The sequence below is a fragment of the Pleurodeles waltl genome, chromosome 3_1 (assembly GCF_031143425.1).
Source record: "Pleurodeles waltl isolate 20211129_DDA chromosome 3_1, aPleWal1.hap1.20221129, whole genome shotgun sequence".
Lineage (NCBI taxonomy): Eukaryota > Metazoa > Chordata > Amphibia > Caudata > Salamandridae > Pleurodeles > Pleurodeles waltl.
The window spans coordinates 530,222,841-530,239,864 of record NC_090440.1 but is presented as its reverse complement, the minus strand read 5'-3'; the positions used below and the strand labels follow the sequence as shown (position 1 = coordinate 530,239,864).

The window sequence follows — 17,024 nt, the reverse complement described above, 5'->3', positions numbered from 1 at the left end:
GATGTAGTTTCACCCGACAGCAGAGTAGGATGATTTTTTGTAGAGGGTGCGTTGGAGCTCACCTTCCAGAAGGCCAACTTTCCTGGGCGGTAGCCACACCCCTTTCCCGACCCTCTCCCCCCCACTCCCCACACCTGTTTGGCACATTTTATTTACCTGCAAGGCCCTTGTAAAGTGATATTCTATATACCCAGGACCTGTAAATCAAATGCTACTAGTGGTCTTGCTGCACTGATTGTGTCACCCACAGATATAGCCTTTCAAACCTGTCTCAGGCCTGCCACTTCACGGCCTGCGTGTGCAGTTTACTGCCACACTGACTTGGCATTTCAAACTAGCCAAGGCCCAAACTCCCCTTTTAGTACATCTAAGGCACCCCTAAGGTAGGCCCTAAGGTAGTCCTATGAGCAAGGTGCTTTGTATATGAAATGTAGGACATATACATTTACATGTCCTACTAGTGACAAACAGCCTATTTCGTTTTTCACTACTCTGTGGGCTGCTCCTATCACAGGTTAGCATTGGGAATTCACTTAAATACTTTTAAGTGGTAATTTCTTATCTGAAAGGAGTAACGTTGGCATGTTTGGTATGTTTGGCATGGTGGTGAAAAATCCTACTTACTGGTGTAGTTGGATTTTGCATTACTATTTTAGAAATGCCACTTTTAGAAAGTGCTTATACCTCTGGTGTTTTCCAGCCTGACTCCAAGCCAGGTCCAGGGCAGTGACAGTTACACTTTTGCACACTTTCCAGACAGCCACAACACAGGAAGGGCTGGGTGTGACAGAAGAGGCATCTGCATACCTATAGTTTTCCTAGGGTGGGAGAGGTCGTTCACACCTTACAAGTCAATGGGCTGTGTCCTGCCCTCACACAAAGGGCTGATTTACCCTCTACTGATGTCAGGAGCCAGGGATTGGTTGAAAGGGGTTGTGTTACACTTTAAAGGGTTCCTCTGAAGTGACCCCTTACATTGTTGGGTGCCATAGAAAACTCACTGGATTGCTTTTCTGTTTGTTGCCCCTATTGCCAGCTGCTCCCAGACTTTGTTCCCACTGGACCTTGATGGGGGGAAACTACCATTATTGCTAAATGCTAAGCTGTGTTGGCCTGCTGCCTGTTTACTGCTGGGTTGCAGGAGGAATTACCACTTGTGTACTGGCATTAATGTGCTAGCCTGCCTGCCTACTTTGTGTCCAATACCCCCCTCCCTCACCAAGTACTCTCCTGGGGCAGTGGACTGCTCAGAATTGGCCGTGAGACTAAGAGTCCAGCCACTCCAGCTCCCCCCAATTCGTGTATGATGAATGCTTCATTCAGCACCCCTTCATGAGCTGGGGAGCACATTTCTAGTGTACAGCATGGTAAGCGTTCACTATTCAACAAAGCCTCCCAGTGTGTTTGCTTTTCTCCCTGTGTGGACCTTCCATGGAGAGCAAGTACAGTTCCCAGGCTCCCTCGTAGGGGAAGCCTCTCAGGAAGACCCCCTACTGTAGTATGGAACCGCCGTTAGGGACAGCTTTCTTTTGGTCCCTCCTTGGATACCAAATTACCGTACACCTCCAGAAAGGAGTGCAGGTGTTCCTGGGCTCGATGGCCACATGCTAGTATCCTTACAGTACTACCGTAATGTGTCTACTAGGGAGGGATGTGCCTCTTGATTCCTAGCACTGTGGGGAAATACTGCATTTAGAGGCTAACTTGGAGTGTATCCCTAAGGGTGACCTTTGGTAATTGACAAGTTTTACTGTTACATTTTCGTCTCCTGGTGTTATAATCATGATTACCTGGTACACTGACAGGGTAATGAGTGTGATATTACCTTATGCCCGGATGGCATGACAATGTCAAGATAATCAGTATTATGTGAGGAATCACATTATATGCATAGTAATCATGGTTCATGTTGTTTTGGTCTTGTGATTTATTTATAATATAAGAAACATATTTTCATACACCCTTGTGTGGCGTCTTTGTGGTGTATTTATTGTATCACTGGTATGTTGCACAAACGCTTAACACTCTGGGGATAAGCCTGAATGCTCTGTGCCAATCTACCAGGGGGGTGAGCACGGGTTATCTTTGGTGTGTAACTTACTTGCCCTCACTAGAGCAGTGGGTTCTGCCTGGCTTAGCTGCATACCCTAGCCAACCAGAGACTCCATTTCTAACACAACCTGTCTTACATTTCCCTTTTGTTTTCGAGTACATTTGTTGGGGCTTCTGAGAAAGGGGGTAATGCACTAATTGTACATAATTAAATAACAAGATTCTCTCCCATAAACACTGCAGGTTGTTTTCAGTAGATCATTCCGTAGCCTTTCTTATTCCTCGTGTTCCCTCTTTCCAGGCAATCTGTTCCAACTATTGCATAAATAGACCCCCTCAGTTGTATGGCAAGTGTTACAGGTGTTTGTAAATAATTTTTCAAAGGCGCTAGATCTCTTATCCCTCCTTCTTTAGTCACCGGTGATAGTGCCAAATCTACGGGTTAAAAATATCTCCGTCTCTCTTTTTCTTTTATCTGGTTGTAGCATATACACAAGTCACTGATGGTTTCTTCTATTTGTAGAGCCTACCCAGCTTTGTCATTTCCACATAATTATTCATTTATTTAACAGAGCGACCACATTCATCTGCTATTCTCAATTCTCAACATTACATTTCTCTATATCGGGAGCACCCAACCTGCCTGTTCTCCCAGTTATCTGCATTATTTCCTATAGCCTTGGTTTGCGGTTTTGCCAGATAAATTTGGTATATACTCCTTTTGATCATGTTGTGTCATGTTTTTTGTATTGTTACTAACAGGGCCTAAAAGACAAACATACTTGGAAGTACAATTATTTTTATAGCAGCTGTTCTGCCCAGCCAGGAAATAAAATGGGTGCCATCTTTGCAGATCATGCTTATTTTCTCTTACAAAAGCGGAGTAGTTTGTACTTTACGTATGTTGTATTGTCAGGTAGTTTTCACCCACGGATACCTAATACTTTCTCTGCCATGTTTAAATGGTGAGGGTGCTTCCACATTACCCCTTGTGGAGTGATTTTTATTCCCTTAAATATCTACTTACTGTATTCACCTTGACACCATGGTACTTTGCCCAAGCATTGCAGAACGTTTGCCTATGCCCTTTATATAGAGTGACTGTTTGATCAGCTAATGGTTCAATTGACAGTGCAAAGAGGAATGGTGTCAATGTGCATCCCTGCTCTGGCCAACGTCTGAGGCAGAATCATATAGTTTTATCACAAGTCATTCTTGCTGTAGAGGCTGCATAAATTGACTAGATCAGTCAGTCCAAATCAGGATTTTACCAGCACTTGTTGAAAAAGCCACGCAAACCTACTGAATGTTTCTTCTGTGTCGATTTCCAAGATCACCACCAGGGCAGATCTTCTGTCAGACTTTTCGATCATGTGTAGGGCCCTTTGTATATTATCAAAAGTTTGCATAAACCAAGACTGGTCCAGGTTCACTTGAAAACGCAAGCAGTTTTCTGCTCAATTAGCTAGAATTTCTTGTATATTTTTTAAAATCTGTATTTAGCAGAGATACATGCTCCTATTATGAACATTGTTTTTTTGGCTTCACTGATTTGTGCACGAGGATTATGTCTGCATCCTCCATGGTTGGTTCCTGTCACCTTGATTGTTACAGTTAAGGTAACTTTCATGCTTTTAGGGGCCACAATTTTTTATACAAGCGGTCTGTTAGGCCATATAGTCCAGGTGATTTTGTACTTTAACATGTTTCGTGGATTATGTTTATGAAAAATGTGCCTAGAAAATTTTAACTAACCACAATCATTCCAGTGCATATCATTTAAATGAGATGATGAAACCACTCTTTGATGCTAAAGGAAGCTTTAAACGTCTTGTTTTTATATGGCGATTGTGCGGTCACTCGCAGGTTTGTCAGATAAGTGGATGAAGCTACATGGAGAGAATGATTTGCCTTGGAACACAAACTGTGGTTACCTGCAGCAGTAGTGATTAGGAACCAGGTCATTCTCCTTGTCAGTTGCAGTGTGTTCCTTTTATTTAGGCTTTGAGCCTATGTATCACATTTTGAGCATGAGTGAAAGTTGTTAAAAGCACAAATAGATGTATGACAATATTAAAGACAAGCACTTTATGTGAAATACCCTGAAATCCTGGGTCAGCAGGGGCTTCCACGAAGTCTAATAGCTTCACAATGCGCCCCATCCAAAGGGTCTGCAACGGGATCTGAAAAATACATACAAAGCAAAATGCAGTTACTTCGAGAGTTCATTATGAAGGCACAGCGTTAACAAAAGTATTTTTTTTCTTAGCATTAGAAGACCAATTTCGATTTAATTTTCATCCTGTTTTTTTTATAGAAATCAGGAGGGATGGAAGGGAGACACCACTCACGGTTTGCTGTTAAATGACTCAAACAAAATACGATGGAAGAGCGTTGCAAACCGGTAGGCAGGCAGGTTGTTCTACTTAAAGGCTTACTTACATTCAGGCAACTGGCTCAAAGAAAATGAAGATTTTGATACTTAGCTGTTACCAGAGAAACATTTACCAAAGTAGAATAAATGATGGCACTTTAACAGAAACTCACTATTGTGGAGGATGGGAATCGAATGAGGGATTATTTACAGAAAAGGTATTGATTAAAGCTCCCAAAAAGTTACTTACTAATGGTGCGTTAACAGGATAAGTTGAATAATAACCAACTTGAAACTGCAAGCAGATTTCTTCATGTTACTTGCAGGCACCCAGGAGTGGAAAAAAAAATCAAGTGTCATGGCATGTTTAAAAAGCACGACTGCATATGGAAAATGTCCAGCAGTTCTTCACGTTTCTAACTCGGAGTACCGACCTGACAGTTTAGACTAGAAAGGTGTAAAACGCTGCGCTGGCAGTATAGCAAGATCAAGGTCAAGTTTATACAACCAGGGGTTTAAGTGGATCGGGTCCCTCTTGGTCTCGGACTTGACAGTAATAAACAAGCATTAGCAAAGCCAATAAGTTTCGCCTCTGCGAAATGTATTGGTTTTGTGACTGTTTTTAGACATGTTACACAACTGTGCCGTGCAGGCAAAACCTAAAAATGGGCACTGAAGTGAGTCTTTATTGGGCTCAGTATCATGTGCTTAATTTTACACGCAAAAATGCTGGTTGATTTTTGAAAAATGAATGCAAGAAAAATTAAAGTAATCCATGTCAGCGATGTATTTCCTGTTTTTATTGTGCATGTTTTACTTAATGTTGCATTCCTTAAGTGTCAGCTACTTCAAGGTGTTGTGTTTCTGTAGTTTCTTTCGTGTAGCATATCACTCTTCTATACTGCATACTTTCAACTGAGTCACCTCCAGGTGTTATAACGGGCTGTGCTAGAGCTCTGGCGTCAGGGTGAAGGCAGTGCGAGTTTCTCACAATGTCTGTCCGAGTCAGAAAGGTATTCAGAACACGTCCTAGCTGCACAGCACAATTGTCATGCATTCCAGCTGCAATTGTGTACAAATATGTGTAAAGCCGGTGCACAGTAGCCAAAATATTGACAAGACAAAAATAAAATAAAATGCAGTGAGTGGGAGCGTTTTGTAGTTTAGAGGTTGCTGAAATAAAGGACACACAAGGAACTGCATTCAGGAGAGAGTGAAAAGAGATAAAATGTTGAAGAAGAAAGAGGTGATGTGTAAGATATGCAGACAGAAAGAGGTGGAGCAAAGAATGGCATACATTTCTAACCTCAAGTGAACACAAGATTTTAGGTTCTTGTAGATGATGATCATTACATCCTCTCCTCAAAATGTTTGATTCTGAATATGTATTTTGTACCCTGATTAAATGGCCTCATCAAGTATGGGTAGTGACATCTCCCAGTAGGATAAGCATTAGATCAAGTCAAAGATGTGCAGTGATTCTTGGTGATGGAAGGAGGGTGAGGGAGTGTGAGAAAGAAAGAGAGAGAAAGTGTGTAGGAGAGGAGGGGGGGGGCGACAGGCAGTGGAGTAGGAGCAGTACTGCCGGTTGGTGCCAAAGATAAAGGTAAATAGGAGAGAAGCAGGAGTATGTCCAGTGGAAGGGAATAGTACTCCGTCTCCACTTCAAAGAGGGTGAAAAGGATTTTGCCAAATTTAGACAGGATGGAAAATCAGGCAGTGATTGGATTCTTGAAGAAGAGAAGCTAGGGTCTGTGATGAAAAGAGGGACAGGTGGTAAAGAGGAGTGGGATAGGTCATGAGATGACTTAAGGTCATTCCTCTCATCCTTTACGGGGCCAGGGCCAAAAGGGAATGCAGCCCATGGCTCTGCCGGCAGACAAATTCAGGCTCTGTACATGGGTGCAGCCCACGTACATCAGTGATCCTTTTTCTGAGTTGGTGGCAGCAGACATTTTTCTGTCTGGGAGTGCTGCATTTAAGCATCTCTCTAATAAGCCTGGATAGAACTCGCAGAGTTTTAATCCATGGAATTCCGTAGAGTGGCAAAAGAATTCTATGGAACTCCACGATCAGGCCGAAGTGCTTGTCCGCCTGTTTGTGCTGCTTTTTTACAGCATCCAAGAAGAGGGCTTCAAAGGTGAACATAGAGCCGGGGGTGCCAGCACGAGTGCCACAGCGGGTGGAAATTCCACTACCACGAGTGCAATGACTGACTCATCTGCTGGCCTCAGTCAGCAGAAGAATTTGAACGATTAATTCAGCTACATAAGAAGCCACTGGAGATTCTATGAGTTGGGGTTTAAACGCCCATCATTGTCCACTGCTTATGAAATCAAGCTGTGGCCTTTTATGGAGCAGTATTGAGTGATTTGGGCACTTTAGGCACAATAGCTATGAGAGGAGATGGGAATCCTTGGAGGGAGGAGGTGGGGCGGACTACAAGCCCCAAACTGCACTGCCTTGACGGCCACCCTAAATCGAGCGCCGCTGTCCTGCAGTGAGGGTGAAGTTGGAAATCCTTGGAGTGAGGATGCGGGGCGGACTACAAGTCCCAAGCTGCCCTACCGTGACTGCCGCCCTAAATCGAGCGCCGCTGTCCCGCAGCATAGGAGAAGTTGGAAATCCTTGGAGTGAGGAGGTGGGGGTGGACTACAAACTCCAAGCTGCCCAGCCTTGACGCCTGCCCTAAATCGAGCGCCGCTGTCCCACAGCGCGGGATGCGCCCGGGCCAAGACCAGGCCCACCTTCACCCGTCATCGGCCAGAAGAGGGCAGGCAGGGCCAACTCTCTTGGAAGTATCGAAGCAAGCTCTGTGGGCTGCGAAGAGGTATCTGTTTACATAGTCATGATTGTGATCTTGGTCTTTTGCACGGCTGACTGTGATGGGGATCTCATTTGAAAGTGCAGTATGCCAAGAGCTAAGATTTGAAAACGAAAACTTACCACTAAAGTTGCCCCTGGGCCTCTTGGCCCACCTGGCCATATCAATTCATGTAAATCGAGTATGGGTAACTTCATAACACAGGCAGTTGGTATTATTGACAAAGAAACTGAGCTGGGGGGAGTGCTGGCTCTCTCGCTTTGTAATATTCTCCCACTTTAGGAGTAGCGGGGGCTTCACCACCCTGTCCTGATAATGATAGAGAACTGACTTGGCAAGACAGAAGAGCTCTCGAAATGACTCTTGCAGATATAGTTCCAGCAAGGTCCGTGGGGGGGGGGGGAGTGGGATGAGGAGGGGAGGTCACCTAAGCCTGCACAGGCATCAACCCAGGTGCTTGTTCCACTATAGGCCATAGTTACAGTCACAATCCCCTTCTCTAAACCAGATGAAGATCGGAGACAGTTAGAAAGCAGAAATGTCAAAGGATTGGCATCAACCAGCCTGCTATCCAGCGTACTCGTCAAAACACTAACAAGACGACGCTAGCAAAGTAGGCTGGGCAGGTACTCGACTTGGTTCAGGGCACGGCGACTGATCAGCTGGAAGCCATGATACATACTATTCTGGATTTAAAACTGAAACCTATAATTGAGCGTCTTAGCTCCATTGAATTAAAATTTCAACAGTCTGGAACTGCCCACATCAGTGGATCATCCTCTCCAAGCTCTACAAAAGTGTCTGGAAACACGAATCTGGAGCATAGTGTAGCCATCGAGGTCCAGCCAGTTTGTTCAATCTGGGCTGATGTCGGACTGTCTGGGCACTCTGTAGTGAGCACGGAGAGTTGGTCGCTTGTTGTTAATGGGCCTAACAAGGGCATCTTGCATCGTCGATGTAGTGACCACACCGCAGATGAACCCGGAGGGACTGCAGCCCCAGTCAATAGCACAGCGGTATTGTGGTTCTCTTCAAGTTTTGGAACTTCTTATGTTAGACCCAGCATCCCACCGAAATGTACCCCATACATCATTGTTCTCAAGGATGGATCACGGATACCCACAGAGAAGCGGGAGTTGCATGACTCATTATTAAACAAAGTTGTTCATTGGTTATGTGAACATTCTGGTTGGACACATGATCTTAGCGGGGAAATTATTACCACTCATAGGATCTCATGGGAGGGCCCCCACACCAAAATTCTCACAGGGTGACTGTGTAATTGTGAACTATAAACACTGCGTCAATCCTTGCTACATCTGCTTAGTCAAAAAGGTAACGGAAATGAGGGCATGAGAGCCCTCCCGGTTTTTTTATGTTTACCCCCCCCAGTAGCATTGGCCACTAGCATTATACAGCCTGCCATGCAGAGTACTCTACAAACCCAGGACAATCACCACATTAATTTTGGTATTTCTACCCGTAATCTATTTTATCATCTTGTCTCGTGAGACCAGCTGGACTGACTACGTCAGCCGGGGCAACAGTCACCCAGTGGAATTATTATCTGTCGAGTGTCGCTGCAGATGGGCCAACTTCGGATGCTCCCTCTGCAGGGGTACCTTGTCCACTTGTTGATGCAGAATAAGAGGATCTTCCTCTCAGATTGATGGATACTTGTAAGACAGACCTTCACATAATCTCATTGAATGCGGCAGGGGTAAACGCAAAGCTGGTGGATAGGGAGTTGGATCTCCCTCATAGGGAAGTACGATGTCTGCCTATTCCAAGAAACTTGGAGTGTAAACAAGGTTTTTTGTTAGTGGCTTTGCCACTTACAGCATTGAGACATGAGGAAAATGGGGCGGGCAACTGAGGGGGGTGGGGGTGGTCTCATGATCTTGGTTAGCAATAACATTGCTTGTGCCCAGGGATTACTTAAGACATATTTGCCTGATTTAATGGGCATTAAACTAAAGTTCCCCAGGGGCTTGGCACTGGTTGTATTGAACGTGTATGCTCGCTCAATGTCAGCAAAAAGTGAGTCTCCAGTCCTATGCATGTTAGACAGTTTAGTAGAGAACCACAAACAGGACTCCAAAATAATAGTGGCTGGCGATTTTAATACCTTGTTTGAACCTTGCAATGCTCTCAATTTGGTAACCAAGGAAGAAGATGAGTACTGAGTTGTCCTACAGATGCAGGCAGGCCGCAGAGCCACTTTACAAACACTGCTCTACAAGCAGCCACATTGGTGCTGGCACACGGGCTGCAAGCCTGTAATGGGAGAACCCACTCAGATCCGGATAGATCGTTTACATTTAGAAGAGGATGCCAGAGGAGTATTATTGATTATGTGCTGGTGGACGTCCATTTGTGGCAGAATCTTAATGATATGGAGGGGTTGAGTACCACGGATAGTGATCATAGTCCCTTGGCCACCTCTTGTTGGGGGGGGGGGGAAATCAGGATAATTTTTACAGTTACCTGCTTCTGAACAAGCAGCACTGCCGGAACCCAGTGCAACAAATAATTGTCACAGAGTAGCGATGGCGGACCAGGATACGCATGCAGAAATGTATTGATTATTTCTACAATATGTCCAAACTTGTAGGATCAACCGTTGACCCTGATTTTATGCTAGGCACTCACACTTTATTTTTTGATAAACTAAAAAAAACATAATTGTCAGTGTCTGTCAAGGCACACCAAGGTCGGTTAGTAAACCCTTTAAATGGTTTAATCAGGAATGGAGGCTGGCTAAACGATCCCTAGTGACAGCAATAAGGGAGTGCAACTGGGTGGATATTAAATGTGCTTGTGCTAGGTATAAAAAGGCACTTAAAGCTGCAAAGAAAAAAATGAGATGAGGATAAATGGCAGGAACTACTCAAGTTCCGGAGAACTGACGTCCAGAATCCCTATTGGTCATAGAGTGTGCCAAGGATGTGTGTTGGCCCCTACACTCTTTTCCTCTTCATATGAATGATGTTCTTGAGTACCTTGGGCAATGTGTCAACGACTCTCCCACCATAGATTGAGGGAAATTCCAATCCTATTCGCGGATGTCACGTTGATGTCGCTCCCCCTGCCGCTGCAGCTCCTCCAGGTTCCTGAGTTCCTGAGACCCACCTCACAGTAAGTACTGTATTTATCGGCGTATAACACGCACCGGCGTATAACACGTACCTCATTTTAAGAGGAAATTTCAGGAAAAAAACCCATTACATTTTATCGGCGTATAACACGCACACATCATTTGCCCCCTATTTTCAGGGAGAAAAAGTGCGTGTTATACGCCGATAAATACGGTACCCCCCCCCCTCCCAGCCCCTCGCTCTGCCCCGCGCTAGTCACCCTCTCTCCTGCTTCTTTTCTTCTTCTCTGTTCTTCCTCCTCGCTCCTCGTCTGTAATCTTCTTCTGTACTCTTCTTTCCCCCGTCTTCACTCTTCTTCTCTTCTTCCTCATCTTCTTCTGTGGTCTTCTGCCCTCTGTTCTTCGTTTTCTGTATCTTCTTCTGTGTTCTTCCGGTCTTCCTTTCTTCTCTCCTTCCGGTCTTCTGTTCTTCTTGTCTTCTGCCTTCGGCTCTTCTGCCTCCTCTGTCCTCTTCTCCCCGCACCTGCCCTCCTGCTCCTGCCTCATCCCCCTCCCCCACTCGCATCCCCCTCTCTATCTCCCCTATCTAACCCGTTCACTATCTACCTCCCTCACTCCTCCTATCTACCTATCTCTCTATCCCACTATCTAACTCCCTCACTCTCCACCTCCTCCTATCTCTCTATCTATTTCCCTATCTATCGATTTCCCTATCTATCCATTTTCTCTATCTATTTCTCTATCTCTCCCCCCTCCCTCACCCCCTCTATTACCTATCTTCCTATCCTCTCACTCTACCTCTCACCCACCTCTACAACCCCCCCTCCCCTATCTTCTCAACCCTACTCCTATCTTTCTCCCTTATCTCCTAAACCTCCTAACACTCACCCCCCTCCACCCTTAAACTCCCCTCTACCAGCTCTTCTCACTCTACCTGTCCCCCCCTCCCTCGCGCTTTCCCGCCGCGACCTCCTGCACGCCCCCGCCCCCCAGCTCCCATTCGCCCCCACCTGACCCCTCCTACCTCATATGGCGGCCGCTGTGCGGCTGCGCCGCTGGCGCGCCAGAGGCAAGCCCGTCTGCGCCTGTCCCGCGCCCAGCGCCACGACCCCTGGTCCCCAGCTCTCCCAAGCCCCGCTGACCCGCTACGACCCCACCACCCTCCACACCCTCAACCCAGGACGCTCCAACACCTGCTTCCAAGCTCACCCCAAACGCACCCATGGACCCTTCGCCTGCAACTCCTGCAAACGCACCTTCCACCACGCAACAACCACGACCACAAGCCCACGCGCCATCAACCACCTCAAGTGCATCCTAGTCAACGCTCGCTCCGCCCACAAACACGGCGTTGAACTCTGGGACCCCCTGGACTCCACAGCACCGGACGTCGCCTTCATCACGGAGACCTGGATGAACGCCTCCTCGGCCCCTGACATCGCCACTGCCATCCTGTCATCGAAGGCTACAAGATCTCCAGAAAAGACCGCACCAACCAGGTAGGAGGAGGTATCGCCATCGTCTTCAAAGACTCCATCAGCGTCACCACCTCCACCGAAGACACCACTCTCGCCGCTGAACACCTGCATTTTCAGATTCGCACCGATCCGAGGACCACCCTCAGAGGATCCCTCATCTACCTTCCTCCCGGGCCACGCGCCCCTTTCAGTGACGCCATCGCCGACTTCATCTCCCCGCACGCCCTCGCCTCGCCGGACTACATCCTCCTAGGTGACCTCAACTTCCATCTGGAACAAAACAACGACCCCAACACCACCACCCTGCTCGACAACCTCGCCAACCTCGGCCTCAAACAACTGGTGAACACCGCCACCCACATCGCCGGATACACGCTTGACCCCATCTTCTCCGCCAGCAAACACGTCTTCTTCAGCCACGCCTCCACCCTACACTGGACCGACCACAGCTGCGTCCACTTCACATTCCGACGTGAGACCCGCCACCTCCGCACCCAACCCATCCCTCATCGACAGTGGAACAAGATCCCCGAAGAGCAACTCTTCTCCGCACTCGCCGCCAACCAACCCACCCTCACCACCGACCCCAACGATGCAGCCCTCAACCTCACAAACTGGATCTCCAACTGCGCAGACATCCTTGCTCCCCTCAAACGCACGAATCGACAGACCAACACCAAAAAACCTCTCTGGTTCTCTGACACCCTCAAAGAATCTAAGAAAACTTGTCACGCCCTTGAGAAAGCCTGGCGCAAGGACCGCACCACTGACAACATGACCACCACCACCTGATCCGCGCTGCCAAAAGGAACTTCTTCACCGACAGACTGGACAAAAACAGACACAACAGCAGAGAACTCTTCAGCATTGTCAAGGAGTTCTCCAACCCCAGCGCCAACGGCAAAGCAGTCACGCCAACTCAGGATCTGTGCGAATCCCTCACCACTTTCTTCCATCGCAAGATTAGCGACCTCCACGACAGCTTCGGACACCAGACCCAACCAAACACCACCGAACCGGCATCCACGGCCATCACCCTCAACAACTGGTCCCACATCAACACGGAAGAAACCAAATCCATCATGAACTCTATCCACTCCGGCGCCCCTTCGGACCCCTGCCCGCACTTCATCTTTAACAAAGCCGACGACATCATCGCCCCGCACCTCCAGACCGTCATCAACTCTTCTTTTTCTTCTGCTACCTTCCCCGAATGCTGGAAACACGCCGAAGTCAACGCCCTACTAAAGAAACCTACGGCTGACCCGAGCGACCTGAAAAACTTCCGCCCCATTTCTCTTCTGCCTTTCCCAGCCAAAGTAATAGAGAAGACCGTCAACAAACAGCTGACCACCTTCCTGGAAGACAACAACCTGCTCGACCCCTTACAAACCGGATTCCGAACCAACCACAGCACTGAAACCGCCCTCATCTCAGTCACTGACGACATCAGAACCCTGATGGACAACGGTGAAACAGTCGCCCTCATTCTGCTCGACCTCTCGGCTGCCTTTGACACCGTCTGTCACCGCACCATAATCACCCGCCTCCGCTCCACCAGAATCCAAGGCCAGGCCCTGGACTGGATCGCCTCCTTCCTCTCAAACTGTTCCCAAAGAGTTTACCTCCCTCCGTTTCGCTCAGAACCCACCGAGATCATCTGCGGCGTACCCCAAGGCTCATCACTCAGCCCGACACTCTTCAATGTCTACATGAGCCCCCTCGCCAACATCATCATCAACTCCTATGCCGACGACACCCAACTTATGCTCTCCCTCACCAAGGACCCCGCCAGCGCCAAGACCAACCTACAAGAGGGTATGAAGGACGTCGCAGATTGGATGAGGCTCAGCCGCCTAAAGCTGAACTCTGAAAAAACGGAAGTCCTCATCCTCGGCAACACCCCGTCCGCCTGGGACGACTCCTGGTGGCCCACGGCCCTCGGCACCGCACCGACCCCCACAGACCACGCCCGCAACCTCGGCTTCATCTTGGACCCTCTTCTCACCATGACCAAGCAAGTCAACGCTGTGTCCTCCGCCTGCTTCCTTACCCTCCGCAAGATTTTCCGCTGGATCCCCGCCGACACCAGAAAAACCGTGACCCACGCCCTCGTCACGAGCCGCCTGGACTACGGCAACACCCTCTACGCCGGGACCACAGCCAAACTCCAAAATCGCCTGCAATGTATTCAAAACGCCTCGGCCCGCCTCATCCTCGACATACCCCGCAGCAGCCACATCTCCGCACACCTGAGACACCTGCATTGGCTCCCAGTCAGCAAAAGGATCACCTTCCGACTTCTCACCCACGCACACAAAGCCCTCCACGACAAGGGACCGGAATACCTCAACAGACGCCTCAGCTTCTACGTCCCCACCCGCCTCCTCCGCTCCTCTGGCCTCGCACTCGCTGCTGTCCCTCGCATCCGCCGCTCCACGGCGGGTGGGAGATCTTTCTCCTTCCTGGCGGCCAAGACCTGGAACTCCCTCCCCACCAGCCTCAGGACCACCCAGGACCACTCCGCTTTCCGGAGACTCCTAAAGACCTGGCTGTTCGAGCAGCGATAACCCCCCCTTTTTCCCCTAGCGCCTTCAGACCCGCACGGGTGAGTAGCGCGCTTTATAAATGTTAATGATTTGATTTAATTTGATTAATTTCTACATCCCCAATAGGGCTTCAAAACCTGTTGACAAAGTTTGGGTCATTCTGCACCAAAAGAGGATTGGAAATAACTAATGCAAAACCTAAATATATGGTCTTTAGCAAGTGCCCTGCAAAAACAAAGAGTGTTAGGGTGGGCAACGTAAACCTTGAAAGGGTGTCATGTTTCAACTATTTAGGTATTATCCTGTCGGACAAGTTCAAGAGGGACCCCCAAATTTTAAAGAGCTCCCTGATGTTGCCGCACAGGTCTAAAGCCATTCTGCGTTTTTTTTTTTTAGAGCGACCACCACTCGTTCTACTTCACTTACTGTCGAGGCTCATTGTGCTAAGGCTCTCAATGCTGCTATTTATGGTGCTGAAATCTGGGGGTATGCCAAGTTACACAGCTTAGCGGTTGCCGAAATAATTTCTTTAGGGCACTAGTGGCTGTCCCAGTTAGCACACCGTTCATCCCCCTTCTGCTATGATTTGAGTACCAATGGGGTGACTGACCATGTTCAGCTAAACACCACTTCTTTATTGGGTTCGCATTTGGTCTACCCCTGAATTGGCCCCGTACTGCGCCTGTCTAGGCCATCTAATAAGACTGGGCCTTGCCCTAAAAGTTCAATGGTGCAAGAAGTTGATGCTTGAGGTACTTTGGGAGCATCCTGACCAAATCTGTAAACCAGACAAATAGGTCATAAAGACGGCTTTTTGGCACCATATCCTGGTGCATCAACAATCAAGGGCCAAAAAGAGCTATCTAATTGAAAAGATTCTGGGGTTCAAACCTATACCGAAGTTTGTACACTTTTTAGATAATATAACTTCCCCACGGGCAAAAAGCCTTTACTTGCATTTTAGATATGGTTGCTTACTGCTGAATGCTTTTTTGCAGTTCATGGCGACGAGGTGTCTCACACGCCTTATGCCCTATTTATAAATATGTGCCGGAGACAGTGAATCATTTTGTCATTGTATGTCCAGGGTACCGCGACATAAGGTGGTGCTGGCTTAGGCCCATTTGTTCATCTCTGGGGATTACCGGGCGGCGATACACCTATTTACAATAAACACTGCAGAGCCCATTGTTTACTCGGCAAGTCATTTCCTTTTCAGTGTCTGGTATAAGCGAGCTAAGATCTTAACCCAGATAGCACAAGATTAACCAACTACTGCCCAAACAGGGGCTGGGCAGGCAAATATCACTAGCTTTTAACCTGTGGAAGGAATTTGGGTTCTTAGTTATTTGCACTGTATGTATTGTAATGGCTGTTATGATTACAGAACAGGGCAGGGCAAGAATTCATGTAAGGGGGTGCCCCATACATAGATTAACGTGATTATACTGGCAACTATGGAGGGAATGAGTGCCCTGTAGAGATCCGAGATGAATGACTGTCTTCTTTTTATATATTGTGCTTTTAGTCAGTGATTATGTATATGTGCTTATTGTTTTTATTTAATCTTAATGTACTGGAAGTTGAATTGTTGATTTTGGAGCAATAATACAACTTTTTTTATATTGCTGTATATTTTGGACTATGCCTTTTTGCACATTAGTCTGTTCTTAAAAAAGTCACGGATGTATGTCCCTGATAAACTTCTATTATATATTCGTGACTATCTACATGCCATTGAATGCTCTGCATATTTTGCCCCTCTGCTGTTCTGCACACTAGTGTGCATTATAGATGCTGTGTGTGCATTTTTTGGATGCTAGTATTTTTTAAGTTTTTATCGCTTTCGTTCTATAGGATGTACAACGTGATGCAATGCAATACACACATGCTAGATCCAAATATTTTTAACACATAAATTTGACAAATAATGTTTGAATCTTCTATATGTATTTATGTACTTTTATGGATTATATATAATCCAAATAAAGTTTTATGACTGACTGAAGGCAGTGAAAGATAGTCGAATTGAAGATCTGATGGAGGAGGGAGGGTTATTTACAGCTGGAAGGATGTGGGACACAAAGAAGTTGAGTTGTGTTTAGAGAAAGACAACGAGGAGGAGAGTTGGGGTCATGATGGCATCAGAGGCGAGTTCTTCATTCAGATGGAGTAGATGGGAAGGTAGTTTGTGAGACAATGACCTGTAGATAGATGGAGTACGTGGAGAGTGGCTGGTTGAAATGGAGTCAGTCTGGGTGCTAGAATGAATTTAAAGATGGCATTGTCCCTTCAGCAGGAAAGGTTCTGGATGCACAACATGAGGAGCGTGAGGAGCGTAAGGTGCAGAAAGGTCGAAAGCAAAGAACCCACTTGGGAAATGTATTTACCTGCATTCCTGTTGCACTTGAGCTCTGGACTTCTAGGGATAGAAACACAACCATGCGGTTATGCTGGGTGGGATAATATTCGGGCGAAAGGATAGCTGCATTAGTAGTGTGAGCAATTAACCTTCAGAACTTGGGGAACAGGAGTTCCCTTCAGGTAGGAGTATCGTTTGTGCGTCAATGCTTTAACTTTTAGGTTTTAGCACTATGGTATGTAATGTTTTGTATTTCATGTATTTTCTTGTAACAATCAACATTATCTT

General features: G+C 47.1%; 1 protein-coding gene across 5 annotated transcripts in view; it reads right to left on the bottom strand.

Moving 5' to 3' along the window:
* Positions 1-17,024, bottom strand: part of MTFMT (mitochondrial methionyl-tRNA formyltransferase) — an 81,885-nt gene that overhangs the window by 50,544 nt on the left and 14,317 nt on the right. For all 5 annotated transcript variants that reach the window (XM_069222829.1, XM_069222828.1, XM_069222830.1 and 2 more), the window contains one exon: positions 4,154-4,235. In XM_069222829.1, coding sequence (XP_069078930.1) covers positions 4,154-4,235 — 82 coding nt within the window. The remainder of the gene's footprint in view (positions 1-4,153; positions 4,236-17,024) is intronic.